The sequence below is a fragment of the Pelobates fuscus genome, chromosome 6 (assembly GCF_036172605.1).
Source record: "Pelobates fuscus isolate aPelFus1 chromosome 6, aPelFus1.pri, whole genome shotgun sequence".
NCBI lineage: Eukaryota > Metazoa > Chordata > Amphibia > Anura > Pelobatidae > Pelobates > Pelobates fuscus.
This window is the reverse complement of record NC_086322.1, coordinates 272,891,228-272,909,644: the sequence shown is the minus strand read 5'-3', so window position 1 is coordinate 272,909,644 and position 18,417 is coordinate 272,891,228. Positions and strand designations below refer to the sequence as shown.

Sequence of the window (18,417 nt, the reverse complement as noted above, 5' to 3'; positions counted from 1 at the left end):
TGCTAGTGAGCGTCAGTGAGTGTGTCTGCTAGTGAGCGTCAGTGAGTGTGTCTGCTAGTGAGTGTCAGTGTGTGTGTCTGCTAGTGAGCGTCATTGTGTGTGTCTGCTAGTGAGCGTCATTGTGTGTGTCTGCTAGTGAGTGTCAGTGAGTGTGTCTGCTAGTGAGTGTCAGTGTGTGTGTCTGCTAGTGAGCGTCATTGTGTGTGTCTGCTAGTGAGCGTCATTGTGTGTGTCTGCTAGTGAGCGTCAGTGAGTGTGTCTGCTAGTGAGCGTCAGTGAGTGTGTCTGCTAGTGAGCGTCAGTGAGTGTGTCTGCTAGTGAGCGTCAGTGAGTGTGTCTGCTAGTGAGCGTCAGTGAGTGTGTCTGCTAGTGAGCGTCATTGTGTGTGTCTGCTAGTGAGTGTCATTGTGTGTGTCTGCTAGTGAGTGTCATTGTGTGTGTCTGCTAGTGAGTGTCAGTGTGTGTGTCTGCTAGTGAGCGTCAGTGTGTGTGTCTGCTAGTGAGTGTCATTGTGTGTGTCTGCTAGTGAGTGTCATTGTGTGTGTCTGCTAGTGAGCGTCAGTGTGTGTGTCTGCTAGTGAGTGTCATTGTGTGTGTCTGCTAGTGAGCGTCAGTGAGTGTGTCTGCTAGTGAGCGTCAGTGAGTGTGTCATTGTGTGTGTCTGCTAGTGAGTGTCAGTGAGTGTGTCTGCTAGTGAGTGTCAGTGAGTGTGTCTGCTAGTGAGTGTCAGTGAGTGTGTCTGCTAGTGAGTGTCAGTGAGTGTGTCTGCTAGTGAGTGTCAGTGAGTGTGTCTGCTAGTGTCAGTGAGTGTGTCTGCTAGTGTCAGTGAGTGTGTCTGCTAGTGTCAGTGAGTGTGTCTGCTAGTGTCAGTGTGTGTGTCTGCTAGTGTCAGTGTGTGTGTCTGCTAGTGTCAGTGTGTGTGTCTGCTAGTGAGTGTCAGTGTGTGTCTGCTAGTGAGTGTCAGTGTGTGTCAGTGAGTGTGTCTGCTAGTGAGTCTCTTACTGAGTGTGTTTGTGTGTGTATTAGGGAGTCTGTTTGTCTGTTAGTGAGTGTGTGTTTGTCAGTGAGTGTGTATGTATGTCTGTCGCTGAGTGTGTCTGTCAGTAAATGTGTGTCCGTTAGCTGGTGTGTATGCATCTGTTCGTGAGAGTGTGTGTGTGTCTTCAGCACTTACCTTTCTCCCTTGGCGCTGGGGATTCCTCCGCCTCTCAGCTCCGAATGCTCTTGCCGCGCACGCATTCAAACCGCCCATAGGAAAACATTACTCAATGCTTTCCTATGGACGTTCAGTGTTTTAGAATAGCGGAAGCTCCTCTAGAGGCTGTCAGTGAGACATCCACTAGAGGCTGAATTAACCCTCGGTGAAACATAGCAGTTTCTCTGAAACTGCTATGTTTTCAGCTGCAGGGTTAAAACTAGAGGGACCTGACACCCAGACCACTTCATTGAGCTGATGTGATCTGGGTGTCTGTAGTGGTCCTTTAAGTGTGTGTGCATCTGCATGCACTGGCGTACATACCGCGGTCGCAGGGGTCACAGCCCTGCAACCCCTGCGACCAGGTGCCCGCCGCCATGTGTTGCGGCCCCGGCCCGCGCAGAGTAAGCGCGAGAGGGGGGGGGCACGGATCAATTTGCGCACTGGGGCCCCATGGGTCATGTGTACGCCACTGCACCTACCCTGGTGTCTGCCGCAGGCTGTGTGGAAGGGGCGAGGATATGAATGACATCATATCCCTGCTCCCTGTGTACCACACAGCGTGGCTGGCGCCCTGTGATGGGGCTGGGCTGCAGGACAGGACTCCAAGGAGCCAGACAGCATGCATCCAGGGGACAAGATTGAACTCATGTAAGTATGTAATTGTGTATGTCTCTGTATGTATGTATGTATGTCTCTGTATGTATGTATGTATGTATGTAGGTCTCTGTATGCCTGTATGTCTGTACAAAATGTATGTGTCTGTATGCCTGTATGTCTCTGTATGTACAAATGTATGTGTCCGTATGCCTGTATGTCTCTGTATGTACAAATGTATGTGTCTGTATGCCTGTATGTCTTTGTACGTGTGTCTGTATGCCTGTATGTCTCTGTATACCTGTATATATGTATGTGTCTGTATGACGGTATGTCTCTGTATGCGTGTATGTCTTTGTATGCCTGTATGTATGTGTCTGTATGCCTGGATGTCTCTGTATGTATGTTTCTGTATGTCTATGTATGTATGTATGTATGTATGTGTCTGTATGACGGTATGCCCCTGTATGTATGTCTTTATATGCCTGCATGTCTCTGTATGCATGTATGTCTCTGTCTGTGTCTGTATGTCTCTGTATGATTATTTCTGTGTTTGTATGAACCTTATTTTAAACGAGGGTGGGGGGCACCAAAATGCATCTTCGCCTGTGTAACTAAAAATCCTAGCACCGGTCCTGCTCAGATCTCACTCCTGCCTTCTAAAACACCAGATGAAGTTTGACCTACAAATGTTGTCAAAGAGTGTAGGAGAAGGAAAGGTACACCATTTATAATCCATTTTCAGATAGACAGACAAAATAAAGCTCTAGTAGAAAATGTTTTTTGTTTAGTCTGAAAACCAGCCCTGGATCAAAAGTGAAGGTGAGTGTTTGGGGCTGCATAAGATTAGTAAGCATGTTTACACAGATTGTTGGGAAGAAATGGGATTATGTTATATAAAATAGCAGAGCTGTACAAATAGAGGCGGTATTAAGTATAGCATACATTCTCACACAAACACTATAAATAAAATAAGCATGTAATGACATAGATTCACACTTATTTCATATTCAAAGCTCACCCTCTGGATCCAAAATATCCATCTGTGTCTGGGAAGGCGGAGCAGTACTGCTTGAAATAACAGTTGAGAGGGGATGCAAAGCATTCAGAAGTCACCCCAAAATGTTTGTGCAGAGCCTGGAAAACGTGGACTGGGAGTGCTCCTTGCAGACCAGAGCCCTCATACTGTGCTGTGCCAAACATAACCTGGGAGTACAGACCAAATAGGTGAGTGACTTCCACAGCAGGTAACCAAACACCACCAATGTAACCCTCTATTTACATCTCAACTCAGAGTTTGTACCTGATATCTACGCAGGAGACACCACATTCTGCAAATGAATTTGTCTGATGCAGGATCATCTGTACAGCTGAGGCGATAGAGCTGAAACTACACAGAGATATTACAGAGCGATGTGCATTTTTCATAAACAGTGCATGATCAAAATCGTAGAAGTCTTACGATAAAGTAATCTTAATTGCACTTGACTGTACTGTAAACTGCCCAAGATTGAAAATATTTTTGCATGGGTATCCAAATGTGATAATATTTTACAGTTTAGAGTTGCAGATATGGTTTTTAAAAGCCAGGGTTTATGTTCTTACCAGCTTGCTAAAGTAGCCCTGGTTCATTCTAACAGATTCTTCTCGGAAGCGCACACACACTGTGCTGCCTTCCACCCGCACATCCACTCCTCCCTGGGGTTGCAATGTCGGCACTGACAACCGGACAGGGTGACAGAACACCCTCTTTTCCGAAGGCTCTTCAGCAGGGCCTGATTCTGCAACAGGACAACATGTGTTACAATAATACAGAACACAAGATTGCAATCAACTTAAAAATTACACAACACAGGAATGACTTCTTGTTAGATATCACCCATTACAAATACAGTCTCTCAATACCTTTAGAAATTCCAAATAACAAGGTCACTACACTACACATGGGATGTCAACATAAAATGCTTTTATATCACTTTAATGCAAACAGTGTGGCCGTCAGCACGTTCAGAGGCAAATGAACAAAGACAATATTATGCATTTTGCACAATCTTGTGTGAGACTGATTGGGTAAAGATTTTAGAGAATGTCATAAAAATGCTATATTAAGAAATATTGTTAATAAAAAAAAAATAAATGAAAATCAAACGTGTTGAAGAAAAGTCCAAACAAACTGTTGCAAAGCGTGAGGACGTCCAGCGTCATTTCACTGAGTCAAAATCCACAAAACAGCAGAAAGCGCCTCTAGTGGCTGTCTGGTAGACAGTCTCTAGTGGCAGTCTTAACACATTGTAGTTTCTCTAAAACTGTAATGTTTTACATTGCAGGGTTAAGGGAACAGGGACACTGCTCCCAGACCACTTCAACGGGTGTCCCTATAGCATAATAGCAACAATCACACATTGACATCTTCAAGAAGGATATTTCTCTTTATAGCTTTAGAGCGGTTTAAAAATGAGCATCGTTGCCATGGCATCACAGACTACCTTCACAAGAGATGTCTAATGTTAAGGTTTAACTCGACCCATTTTTCTTCTCCAGATGGCAACAAAAACACCTACACTGTTGTGAAACAGACAGTGTTTATTGCCTGGCAGACAATGGTGGTTCAGATAAAATTAGTCCACTGCCCCCACAAAACGTAGAAGACTGGGGGCTTTATCTGAAAAAAGCAAGTAAAATGTGATTTATAGATGTCAGGATACCATCGATCTGAGAGGTATTTCTCTGCATGGCCACAAGATGGCTCTAAATCCTAATAGATAGTAAACATAATAGTTAAAGGGACACTATAGTCACCAGAACAACTACAGCTTATTGAATTTGTTCTGTTGAGTAGAATCATTACCTTCAGGCTTTTTGCTGTAAACACGGTCTTTTCAGAGAAAATGCAGTGTTTACATTACAGCCTAGGGATGACTCCAGTGGCCACTCCTCAGATGGCTGTTAGAGATCCTTCCTGGGTGCCTAAAATGCATCCAAACATTCAGCATCTCCTCCCTCTGCATGCAGACACTGAACTTTCATTGATTCAATTAATCTCTAGAAGGAGATGCTGATTGGCCAGGGCTGTGTTTGAATTGTGCTGGCTGTGCCCCTGATCTGCCTCTTTGTCACTCTCAGCCAATCCTATGGCTGTCAGTCTCAGACAATCCTAAGCATTGTGATTGGATCAAGCCACCAATTGTGCTGATGTCAGCAGGCAGTGGGCAGGTCAAAAAGAAACAGGGACAAAGTAAGCAGCTGCAGACTTGAATACAAGTAAGATTTTACTATAGCTAGGGAGGCATGAGGAGAACCAGGGGGTTAGATGGTGGTTTTAACCCTATAGGGTCAGGAATAAATGTTTGTGTACCTGACCCTATAATGCTCCTTTAATCAAATAACTAGTGACTGGAAAAACTAGGGAGAGCTTTACAAATCATGTATGGACATTCCAGAATCTGGCCACAGGAGGGCACTCTATCCAATTTACAAAATGCCAGTAAAAAGAGTGTGAGTGAGTATGTTAAATGTGTTAAAGGTGTGTTACAGTTCATTGTAGTGGTTATGCTGTCAAGAGTCAATGGTCATTATCTAGAGATAGCAGATTCCGTCTACTGAGAGCCCTATATAATTATTATTATTATTTTTTTTTTTTTTAAATTGTTCCTAGATGGTTTGCACCAAAAGATGAAATGTACTTTGAATTTATTTAGAGCATTTTTAAAAATGCCATAAAGAAAAATATGAAATTAAAAATAATACATGTGCAACAAACCACTTTACACACAGTCTGGTTCACAGTTTAGTTAACCAGGCTGTGTTTTGCAGAGGCATTGGTCTCCCCCAATTCAACCAACAGACAGCCTAGTAGATGCCTATTTACATTACACTTGTTCATAATTTCAGTACCTTAAACACACTATTACCATGTGTGTACATATTATTATTATTGCCATTTATATAGTGCCAACATATTCCATAGCGCTGAGCGGAAAGACCGAGAAGGGGCATACCTATAGATCTGTGAAGAGATATAAGAGTAGCTAGAATTGTTCAGTGCTTTATAGGTATGGGTTAGCACTTTGAATTGACTCCTATAGGATACAGGAAGCCAATGTAGGGACTGACAGAGGGGTGAGGTGTGAGAGGACCGACTAGAGCGGAAAATCAGTCTGGCGGCAGCATTCGTTACAGACTGTAGCGGGGCAATACAGCTTTTGGAAAAACTAAATAGGAGAGGGTTACAATAATCCATGTGGGAAATTACTAGAGCATGGACAAGCTTCTTGGTAGCATCTTGCGTAAGGAGGGGGCGGATGCGGGCTATGTTTTTAAGATGGAATTTACAGGATTTGACAACATACTAGATGTGAGGCTCAAAGGTGAGGCCAGAATCAAATATGACGCCAAGACAGCGCGCTTGCAAGGATGGCGAAGAATTTAGTTAAAGGTGTCAAAGAGACGTTTGGGATTGCGGGAGCATGAACTAATGAGAGAGGAAAAGTATATATATATATATATATATCTCTGTGTATTACCTGGTATGTTGGCCTCACTAAGAAGTTCCAAGTGCTTTTCACGGATTCGCTTCACGTATTCCCTAGAAATGTGGTAAATCTTGCTACATATACCTTCCACGGAGTCCCTTGCCACAGCTGCCATATGGGGACCACACTGCCTACGCAGGTGCTCCAGTCGGTCCTAGAAGATAATACACAAAAGTGGAAGTGGTAATTTCATTAAGTAATGTCATTTTGAAGTCACACTTACAGGTAGAGTAAGTTTGCACTAGTTTTAATGCTTAGATGTAATGATTTTGTATATAGACAAGGGAAATGTCATCTGGGTAACACAGATGTTAGATTGACTGTGGAAATTCAAGCAAAATGGCATTTTAGAAAACTGAAGAATTATCAGTTTAGAGCAAACATGATGAGAGAGGTTCCACAAACCATATAGTCTTCCTTGGTTGCAAGATGATCTCTCCTCAACCAGCTAAATGTGTCCTCCACATTCCATTTCACCAACTTTCTACTGTCTGAAGAAGCACTCCTAGAATGAAATAAATACATGGTGAGGTCAGAGCATATGTCAACAAATAAAGTTAACGCTACACTCCAAGCAGCATAACTACTACAGCTTACTGTAAGTAGTCAAACCGTTTGCTAAAGGTTTGACAGCTTACCTAGGGTCTGCAGGCACTGCTCCCTTCCTGCATTTAGAGCCAGAAGCTCTTTAGATAAACAATGCTCTGCATGGCCAGCTAACTGGCTGAGATCACTCTCAGGTGTTGGCTCTCGTGGGGGACGTAACGGGAGCCCAGTGGACCCTAGATAAGTTGTTGGTTTGGTTATTTACATTGGAGGAATGGTGGGCAAGGGAACTACTGTCACCATAGGCCCTACAGCACATTGAATTGGTTATAGTGATTGGAGTGTTCCTTTATTACTGGATAGGTAGTGGATCAGAGTTTAAAGGTGAGGCTGTGAGGTAACAAGCAGGCAATAAGTGGAAATATGATTTTGTATGTTTAGAGACATTGTGAAAAAAGCACGAATGGAAAAGAAAGATAATGAATATAGAGTGAAAGTATCACCTGGACTCAATCAATCGCTTGGCAGCCTCTGCATACTTAAAAAGCAGACGTTTTGCTTCTTCACGATGCTTAATACGAGATAATCTGAAAAAAGAAAACGATGTGTTGGATTTTTCAAAAAGCCACGGCATACATTCTCTCTTTAGAAATAATGATCCACAAAGCAAAAAAAAAAATAAAAATATTCAATATAAACAATACTTCTCCTTCCAGTATGGTATTAGAAACATAGGCCTTGAATTAATGAGCTTTCAAATGATTCAATTTTGACAACAACAAACTTTCCAAATCATTTATCTACAAAAATGCACTTGGACTTTAATGTTGTTCTGTAGATAATTTGACCAGTTTTTTCTTACAGTATTGAATCATCTGGAAAGCTTATTATATTGAGGCACAGTCAATAATTGTATCAAAAGGTAATTGTCAATTATTGCATGATTGTTTATCTACGTAAACCACTTGAGATAAGAGCACTATAAAATGAATTGTAAAATAAATAAACTTTAATAAGTCCCAATTTAAGACTCATGTAAGCAGATTACACATTAATCACATCGTCACCTCATAGGGATGTCATTCATTATTTCTCGGAACATGGATGGAGACACCGCAGGATCACATTCACTAGGCAGAATTGGGTCTGGGCCATGATCCATAACCTTCCTCTCTAGTAGCCAACGATTAAAAGACTCCCGAGGTGGCTCAATACCTGTATGGAACCAGAAACAGGGAAAATATTTTTTATAAGAATGAAGTGTCTAATAACTGCTCAAAGATTGGTCTGTAAATTTCTGTTATTTTACCTAAATTTTAAGAAATAAATTATAATTTGTAGACAATCACAAGAGGAGGCTCTTCTTAATTACACATTTCATGTGCCTTATTTTGACTGGTTATTTTGAAATTGTTGCCAAGTTGTAAATGCTGCTATAGGAGGTGCAGTAAAGAAAGACTAGCACCAGTCATGTGAAAAACGTATACATAAGTTTATCATTTTACAGTATTCATCAGCAGGATAGTTCTGAACTATGATTCACTTTGAAAAGAAAGGAGGTTTTACACAAGTTTTGTCAAAGCTCTCCCCCCTAACCACTACAAGTGGTAAAAATCTTTAAGGAATATTATATTAAACAAAATGAACTTTTTATTTGTCTGCTCTGTCAATGCATTAAGAATAATGGGTCTTCCTTTTTATATTTTTAAAAAAGATAAATAAATTACAATTATTTAACTTCCCTTTATGCCAGTGCCGAGACAGTCTACTCACTGCTGCAGACATAGAGTGCATGCACAGCTATGTCCGCAATCCGTCTATAAGAATAATTGCACATCCACCGACTGGCATCATACTTTACATACTGACACCAGACGTAAAATAGATAAACTTACGGAATCTATTTTAGTTGGAAGCTTGTAGTGGCCGTCTATTTGACAACCACTAGAGGCATAGAGACTGCATAACGAAAACAAAACAGTTTCCCAGAAACAGCACTGCTTTCAAATACAAGTCCACAGGGTCAGTATCTATGCACCAAAAATCACTACATTAATATGAAGTGATTTTGGAGCTTAGACTGTCAGTTTAAAAAAAAGCAACCACACTGCTCATATTGCAGACTTACATGACTGCTATGAACAAAATAGGCATCTCATATCAACAACATTCCAAGGTTTTTACCATATTCATGTCAAAGGCATGGATCCTTATTAGACATGTGCAAAAGTGTGTTTTAAGCAAATTAATTGATTACGATTAGGGTTCTGACTCATGGAACACTGTTAAGACAGTTCAGAGTTCTGACGCATGAAACCCTATAAGATATACAGGTTCCATGCACTCATGCACGGAATCATATCAGACAGATAGTTCTGATGTACTGTACAAAGGTCAACTCAATGTCTATTAGAAATAAAATAAAATGCAATTCTGATTCATATTTCTATTAAATGGTTCTTACTTGAGACGCTGTGTGTGCACACAAGCACAATTACATTCTGTATCTTTAGAAAAAGTGATGCATACCCTCCCTCTGCTGGCACAGCTCTCGGTAGTGCTGCCGTAGTTTTAGAACAAGCTGTGATCGGAGAAGCTCCACTTCAGGATGTGGTGGCAAAGACTGTGATGGGAGAGGTAGAGTATGTGACGTAGGTGGTCGTTTTACCACTACATTGCTCTGAATATCCAAATCCCAGTAAACACTGTTGGTGGAGAGGGAGTCAAAATTGTTACTGAAATCAGGCATACACATTATAGTATCTACTGCTCATATTTCCCCATTTTCCCTCAGTATAAAACTTATGAAATCTTACTACAAGAAATGAACAGCAGAATCACATGCACCTCTTTCTCAACAAATGGTCACAAAACGTAACATTGCATTCTATAGATAGTAATCAATAGGTGGTGAAAGGGAATAGGACAGATTGTGTTTCTGATATTGGAAGTTAACCTTTATGAGATTATTTGATTTTAGCATTAGCAAAAGAAAAAGAAAAAAAAAAATCAACAAAAAATAACAAGTTGGGAAATGCTGCTACATAAGATGGTTAAAGTAACAGACCTGTTTCTTTGAAACCAGATTTGATTTTCTAGGTCTTTCAGGACTGTTTTGGAAGTTGCAATTACATGAGAACCGTAGTTCAGACTTTCACAAAACCCGTGCTTCCAAAGTTTAATAAAGTTTCCATTTTTGTAATGCTTTAACAATGAACAGCATGACAGAACTACTTCGTGCCATGCAAATTCTAAACAATAAACTCACATTACTCGTCCTAACTACACATCACATTTCACTTGGTATTGCTATCCTATGAACAGACTCTCCCTGCCCCAGCATCACGTTCACAGTCCACATGTAGTATCACACTCACTCAGTGGGCTTCAGCAGGGCTGTGAGCTGCTTTTCCTCCAGAGTTACACCAGGGATGATGGTGGAACTGGGTACTGCTGGTGCTGGTGTTGGTGCTGGTGCTGGTGCTTGTGCTGGTGCTGCTGTTGTTGGGGTCACAGGAGTTGACTCCATCTAGTAAGACAGTAGGTAGGTATTAATTCGCTGAGCATAAAAATAAGGGCTGCATAAAACAAAAAGCACTTGTTTCAAACATTGAAGTATCAGCAAACATGTTATTGAGAGCCCACTCACCTTTAACTTTTTAACTGTGTCGCATGTCGACAACTCCTCAGACAGCTTCCTTTTTTGCATTCTGCTCTCCTTGGGAGTTTCCGGTGTTGCCACTTCTGGAGTAACTGGAGCTGCATTGAGACCCAGAGGATCCGACTGCCAAGAGAAAAAAATTATTATACATCAAATCTGCCTATAATCTAAATATAATATATACTTTCTATGCTAAACATTTCACTTATTACAAACCTGTTATCTAAAGTAAACATTGTGCTTTTGTTTGCAGTGATACAAATCTTCGAGGTTGAACAGTAATCTTGTTTAAAAAGTGATTCAGACTGGGATGTCACAATTTGAATTAAATAGATGAAGGATTAAAGTTTATTAAAAAAAAGTAATTCTAAGGTTGAAGCTTGGAACAACGTTTGTGTTTACTTGTAATATGATAACTATTGCAATACAGTAGGTATTGGTGTAAGGTGCATTATCAAGAAAACGGTTTAATGTTGGTAATATCCTCTCTATTACAGAGATACCCACTAAAGTAAGAATTCAAAGTGGATTTCAAATTTTAGGCCTAGTGAAACAGGAAGCATTCTTGACTTGAGAAATGTTTGCAATTCAGCTATTCTTTCATTGAAATTCACTTTGAATACACTCTCCCAGTCTCCCTTTAGTACATAACCCTCTTTGTGTTTCACTGGACGTATACAAAGGGTCAATTAGATATATACTGTGATATTGTATTCATTTGCTAGTAGGTGTGTTACACTGAGATTAGAATTAGTAGTTATGTTTCAAAGCACCATTTATACAGAACAATATTATCAAGTTTACTCAAATGGGATTTGCTTGCTTTTGTATGATAAAAAGAAAACAAGACATGTAGACATTGTTGTCTTTTGCACATAGCAAATACTGTCACGGTCTCCTTTTATAAATGTTTATTATTGAGACACAGAGGGGGTCATAAAAAAATTGTAAAGGCACTAATATTTGTTGAACCAGCAATCAGTTAAGGAAAATGTACTATTGTAAATTCTATGTTGGACCCATCCTTCAAAGCACATGTAAAAATATACAATGACAATATGAAGACGATATTTTATAAAAACACAAATGACATCTTTATCTTGTACCATGAGTATCATCATAAAGAGATATGAGAAAATATTGCACTGATGGTAGCAGTTAACAATGCTTGTGAAAGGCAATTATCCAAATGTGTTTTAACTGAGATTTGGAACATTCAAGTTTATTTTTTTATATAATTTTTATTAGCAAGGAGCTATGGTTTAAATTTTCGCTGTGTTATCCGATTTATATTTACTCCTTTACTCTTTGTAGCTATTTAAGCATCTAGGTCAGCGATGACTTACTGTGAAACCTTAGGTGTTTTTTTAATTACACTGCCAAAAGCCTAAAGGTTTGTTGGGTATTAAGGGACATGTAGATCAAAAGCATTTGCCTCTCAGCTGATCTGCAAGCACTCTCATCCCCTCAACCCCCAGTAATTATATCTATCTATGGAGGAACAAGCTGAATCCTCCAGAGACCTCAATGCTGTACTCTTGCGCATGAGCAACAGTACAGCAGTGACATCAACTCCAAAGAAGACCAGCCAGAAGATTATGGTGGTGCCCACAAGGGGCAGGTTTAGGTAAGTTAAACTCACTTTTGCCTGCCCCTCAATGGGATCCCCAGCGGCAATGGCACCATCAGAGGTCTTTGCATATTATGAAAAGTCCCCAAACAGTGACAGTTTTACTTGATATTATAATTTCTCATTTCCTGCTCTGTTAGATTTCTGCTACAGCCTAGAGTTGTGCACAAGAAGAGCCGAAATCAACACATTGCCATACTAAAATAAATAAACCGTGCGGAGACTCGAAAATACACACAGAAAATCATAAATAACAAATGAAATCAATATCATGCATCTTTTACGGTATTTCTCAGTAAAGTCTGAATTGCGGAGAATCCTATCAAATGTAAAATTCTTGGCCAAAATAAAGATATTCTCTAAGTCCGTTATGTTTTCAATTTGGCTTTTCTTACCTATAATTTTTATTTCACTTTGAACTCCCAGCAAATCACACTTTCGAGGATAACCATGTAAGACCCTCAGTGTTTCAATCTTGCTGTCCTTATAACAATTTCCCCACCTCAAGAATTGTTGTGCTTTTTAATATATCTTTCAACTTCCTGGGTGCAAACGAACAAAGCAAGTTTCCTCCTGGTTGTTATGCTTGAGAATGCAATCAATTCTGAACACAGGCCAAGAGATGTCTGCATTTTAAAAGCCATTCACATTTGCATATTTGTAGTTATCTCAAGTTTCTAAATAGATATGCGTGAATGCTTGTCTATCATTTTAGAAACCAAGCCTAAAATTAGGCATACTGTATGTGAAAGACATCGGCAAGGAAGGCTCAACTTCTCACTCATATGCTCTTGCAAGTTAACAGTGGTAACTCTATAGAAGAATTCAGCATCTCTAGAACATTGCTGCTCTAGGCAAATAAACATGGCTCATGTTTCCCCCTAAAGAGTGGAGCATGGCCTGGTTCTAAAAGGTCTACATATATGTCCATTATTTGAATTATTCTGAATGTGGTCAAATAAGGCAACAACTACATTTTATCACATTTGTCATGTTCAAAATAACAGATGCCAATATATTTTTAGCAATACTGCACTCCGGGATATGCTGCTGGCTATCTGGCACAAATATAACCTTGGCTTATAAATATTTCTGCCCAGATCAATGTGGCAGAATACATGGATTTCGAGTCAGGTGTATGTTTTTTGGTTTTAAATAGTGAACTGTAAATTCTACATATTCTGTGTCTAGGTCAAAGCGATGACATAGAAGCTGGAACCTTCCTTAGTCAGGAGTCTCATCTATGGAGCAACAACAAAGGACTTGCTGAACTCCTAATTAAACACATTCTGCAAGAATGTTCTATCTGAAGGCATCTGGAGACCAAATCTTCAATTCTGGTTAAAATGTGATATACGACTTTTGCTTGTAATATAGTAGCAGTTTCTGATAAGTTCCTTAACCTGACGATCTAAGTGGTGCACCCGTCTCACCCTTACCGATTAAATGTTTTAAGTCCTGTGGAATACCAATTATATCTCTTTATTTTACAAAGAGCATTTACATATAGTACACTTATCTGTTATGCATGTCAGTTTTATGACAGAAGAAAAAAAAAACATATCTTCTGTGTATATGTTATGTTGCAAGAATGCACATTGTCCTTGTCTCTCTGCACTAAGTTGCTTATAATTACAGTTTTGGGTTTTTTTTTTTTAATTACTGGAACTTAAAGGGACACTATAGTTAGGAGTTAAATCACTTTTGTTTCTGTTTGTGCAGCCCTAGCCACACCTCACTTAGCTATGACTGACACACCCTGCATGAAAAAATGGTTTCATTTTCACTCAGATGTAACTTACTTTAAACGTTTGTATCTCCTGGTCTGTATATTTATCTTTAATTACATACAGGAGGCTCCTGCATGGTCTAGCAGGTTATTAACAATGCATGAGATAAGACTTTGTAAATGAAACAGAATGTGCAATAAAGGAAGTGTAAACATTTATATAACTCTTTACAGGTAGTGTTTAGGAAGTCTGTATAAGTCACATGCAGGGAGGTGTAAAGAGCTGCAAAGTGATTTTACTCCTAAATGGCAGAGAACATTAGTGAGACTGAAGGGGCATGATCTCTACACCAAAACTGCGTCATTGAACTAAAGTTGTTATGGTGACTATAGTGTCCCTTTGAACTCTGCCCCTTCAGTGCTTGTCTGCAGAGGATAAAGCTATACTTCGTTATCTTCCTAGCAAATATCTGTACACCATATACACAAAGGGCAGGTGCATGATGTCCAAATCACTACTTTCCCTTATACACTCTGGGAAAGAGTCTGTGCAGCAAAATGCTTGGAAGTATAAATGGGAGATCAAAGTGTACAGTTCTACCATAGTTGCAGGTGTAAGCAACAGAATGCAGGAAGTTCCTTTCACCATAACCTACACAAGGAAATTATGTGATTATGGTAATTGGACTGTCCCTATAGATTAAGTTAATTTTATTTGGTATGCCTTAATGCAATTTTCCAATTTAAAGTGAGTGCACATAGGTATTTATTTACTGTTCCACTGGTTGACAAGCAAAATACAATGTTTAGGCCATAATAGCCAAGCTTAAATGGATTCTGAAGCTGTTTTCCTGGCACTATAGGTTTTTAAGGTCCCCCCCCCCCCCTCCTGCGGGGCTAAAGGGGTTATATTCACTTATCTGAATCCAACACCGATGTCCCTCGGCACTGGGTCAGGCTCTGCCCACGCTCCTCACCAGCCGACGTCAGCCAGCAGGGGAGGCGTAATGTACATGCGCAGCAATGGCTGCGCGCGCATTGACCTCCCCATAGGAAAGCATTATTCAATGCTTTCCTATGGGGAAAATCTGAAGCTGGAGGTCCGTGAGGTCAACAGAAGGCAGACTTAGAGCTCCAATGTAAATATTGCAGTTCTCTGGAACTGCAATGTTTAACATTGCAGCACTGAGGACAAAAGGGTCACAGCACCCAGACTACTTCAAAGAGCTGAAGTGGTCTGGGTGCCTACAGTGTCCCTTTAACAAAAAACGGTGTCTCCGATTTTGACCCTATTTGTGCAGTTTAGTTTCAACTCATCAAAAACGTTAATGTAAATAAACTCTATCCTTCATCTGTGTGACATCAAAACTTGTTTAATTTCTTTGAGTAAAGCACATATTGGCCTACTTATGCATTTTCCACTGTATTTGATGGTATTTATTATACATAAAAACTGGATGCAGGAAGAGTAGAAACTGCAAAGAATGCAGTTAATCATATTTTGCACACAAGAGACATTATCTGTTCTACACTGGGGGGGAGGGGGTATTCACTTGTTGTTTATGGGACTTTTTGCTTTGGGGGGTGCTTCTGATTAGGACAGTCTGTTCATAAAAAAAAGATTATAGTGTAGGTTTTAAATGAACACCTGATAAGCAAGTTAAGCATACTGGGCTAACAGTTCTTTAGTTCAATAAGTTGTTTATTATTATTATTATTTTTTTATTATTTATATAGCGCCAACAAATTCCGTAGCGCTGTACAATGGTTGGAATAACCAAAATAACCAAATGATTGGTGTCAGAAGTACTCACAATGACATCATGCTGGCCAAGCACAGGCATTTCCCAAAGGGACTGGTTTGTAAAGCGGTTAAAATAGTAAGGACGGCTTTCCCTTTTACTCCAACACTTCTCCCATCCAGCCTGCACGAGCTCATCTGATTTTAAAGAAAAATAAATAAGCACCTAAATCAGGCCACACAGCACGCACATCCCACACTGCAAGGCGAACTAAACTTTTACCTGGCAGATCAGAAGGTGGACGGGGAGGTCGAGGAGAATGTGATGTGCTTGGAGACAGGCTGACCATGGCTACCTCCTCCTGAGGACTTCCATGATTATCACGGGCCATCTCTGTGACAACACTCTGGGGACAAAAAAGAAAAACGATCTGTATTTTGTACAATCAGTCGGTAATACCTGAATGTATTTAACATACTGGTCAAGTAGAAATTCAGTACATGTAGCTCACACAAGTATATTCTACTTAAACGTGACTGTATGTATAAAAAAAGTGTGTGTGTGTATAACAATAGCAAACTTGGCACTCTATTAACATAAAACAATCTAATGCAGCCGACAAAAAAATATATAAAGAAAAAATACAGAGGGTGCACTTAGAGGTCTTTTTAAGGCACTCATGGTTTAACGTTCAAACAGTCACAATTACATAAATGTGGACGATTGATGTTTCGACCATGCAAATCTTTTTCAAGATATATATATATATATATATATATACACACACACACATATACACACACACATAAGCACACACCACCCCATCCAGGACATACTTGAAAACGAGAGTAGTCCCAGTGTATCCTTCTTGGTAAAATATTTTTATAAATAAACAAACTGAATTGCAATATGACACACTTATAGAACTACATTAAAATATAAATCAATGTAGGGACGTGACCCCCTCCCCACCGCCCGCTTGAGAGGATTACCATAAAATGTCTATTATGTTTTCTAGTTAATACCCATTTGTTAAAATTGTGTATTATTTAGTAAGGGTAGGAGCAGTATATAAGAACTTCTAAATATTTCAGCTGATTATCTTTTAAAAAAAAAAAAAGGGTGCTTTCACGACAATTTTAAGAACATAAAGTTCTGAGACTTATTAATCTATTATCTCACACAAGCATCTGTTGTGATACGCAAGGGGGGTGTGTTTGCCCTCAGCTTTCGGACGAACCACTGCTGGGAAAACGTTACACACAATATATGTTCCCGTTCGCTCTAGCATAGGAGGAATGAAAAATCTGCAAGTTTTGTGCAAGGGGGGATGTTGCGGGGGGGATTTGCAGTTTTCCTCGATCGACACCCCTATAATTTCCTCAACGTCTGCAATTGTATCGTATCACAGAGGCTTATTATACACCGTAACCACTATCATTACACGTCATTTTTATATTATATAGCGATCAATCCTTCCTTGTCACTGTACGGCTGTACTACTGAATAATAATAAAATAAAAACAAAATTAGCAAATTCATCACTATATTGCTGTGCACATATTTATTTATGAGCGTCCATGCACGTAGTTCTATAAGAACGTGTTGAGATCGAATAACGCTGGTTGGTGTGTAACGCATATTTCAATATAATAAGAGAAGGGGGAGGGGCACTATATTGACATCTTATTACCATACAGATATAAAAAGGTGTAATATAATGGAGGGTAAATTAATGTTTACAGGCAGAGGGAGTGTTTGTGAGAGCCAGTGAGAAAGTATAAACAATAACAACACAGATTATTATGTCTTTGCCCACTGTGCTGCGTATTACATGGTCACAGGCTGTATATTCAATGGGAATAAAGCCTCAAATTGTAAAAATGTTTAAAATGGCCCAGGGGCAGTGGAGGCAAAATAATAATAATAATAATAATAATAATTAAAAATAAAATGTACGTTTTTATAGTGAGCTGCAGCCATTTATAGAGAGATCAGACAGCTACCACATACAGACACAGCCAAATAAACCTAAAACCACAGACACACAGTTATATGAAACCTACACAGAGCGCCCTTCGCGGTGTAATTTTTATTTATTATATTAAAAATAAAGAGATTTATTCGCTTTTGTTTATTTTTTTGTTTCCCACCCCCCCTCTCACAATTTTTGGCGCGCTCGTGCACGCGCATTCTACTCCCATCCCCATGTCGTGCCCGCGCCCTATATAAAGCGCGCTCCCCCCTGCGGGTGGCTCCAAGATGGCGCCGAGGAGCTGCGCTGGCGCCCTCGGGCTTTGCGGCGGTTTTGCGGGGCGGTGAGGGCGCGCGGCGGGCGCGCTGGGTTCCCCGCGGGTGCACGGCGGTTTGCGACGCCGGACGGTGCGCTTGTCGGAGCGCCGGGTGGCGGGGGTGCGCCGCCGGGAGCCTCACCTGGGGCCGAGGCGAGCTCCAGTCACTGACTCCTGTCCGCTCGCTGCTATACCGCCTCCGCCTTTCCCTCCCCGCCGGGGCTGCCATCTTGTATTCCAGCCGCGGCCCTGCCTAGTGCGCATGCGCGGCCCCAAGCTGGGTCTGTCCGGGCCGCGCCGCCATCTTGGTTGTGGCACTTTGCTGCTAAGAAGGATTATAGTAGTATAGTATAGCTAGGCTATGACAAGGGGGCGGCAAGCAACCATTGCCAATCCAGGTGTTGTGGACTACTACTCCCATAATGCTGGCAAAGCATCGGGGAGATGTAGTCCACAACATCTGGAGGGCTAAAGGTTGCTTACCCTTTTGCTAT

The 18,417-nt window shown here is 40.5% G+C and overlaps 1 protein-coding gene across 1 annotated transcript in view; it reads right to left on the bottom strand.

Moving 5' to 3' along the window:
• Positions 1 to 18,164, bottom strand: part of PCIF1 (phosphorylated CTD interacting factor 1) — a 31,764-nt gene extending 13,600 nt beyond the window's left edge. The window contains exons 1-13 of the mRNA XM_063459163.1: positions 18,066 to 18,164; positions 15,915 to 16,038; positions 15,705 to 15,829; positions 10,520 to 10,654; positions 10,248 to 10,399; positions 9,400 to 9,575; positions 7,938 to 8,085; positions 7,374 to 7,457; positions 6,730 to 6,829; positions 6,316 to 6,478; positions 3,398 to 3,573; positions 3,096 to 3,182; positions 2,814 to 2,998 (exon numbers count right to left, since the gene is read on the bottom strand). Coding sequence (XP_063315233.1) covers positions 2,814 to 2,998; positions 3,096 to 3,182; positions 3,398 to 3,573; positions 6,316 to 6,478; positions 6,730 to 6,829; positions 7,374 to 7,457; positions 7,938 to 8,085; positions 9,400 to 9,575; positions 10,248 to 10,399; positions 10,520 to 10,654; positions 15,705 to 15,829; positions 15,915 to 16,038; positions 18,066 to 18,152 — 1,742 coding nt within the window. The 5' untranslated portion in view covers positions 18,153 to 18,164. The remainder of the gene's footprint in view (positions 1 to 2,813; positions 2,999 to 3,095; positions 3,183 to 3,397; positions 3,574 to 6,315; positions 6,479 to 6,729; positions 6,830 to 7,373; positions 7,458 to 7,937; positions 8,086 to 9,399; positions 9,576 to 10,247; positions 10,400 to 10,519; positions 10,655 to 15,704; positions 15,830 to 15,914; positions 16,039 to 18,065) is intronic.
• Positions 18,165 to 18,417: the final 253 nt, after the last annotated feature.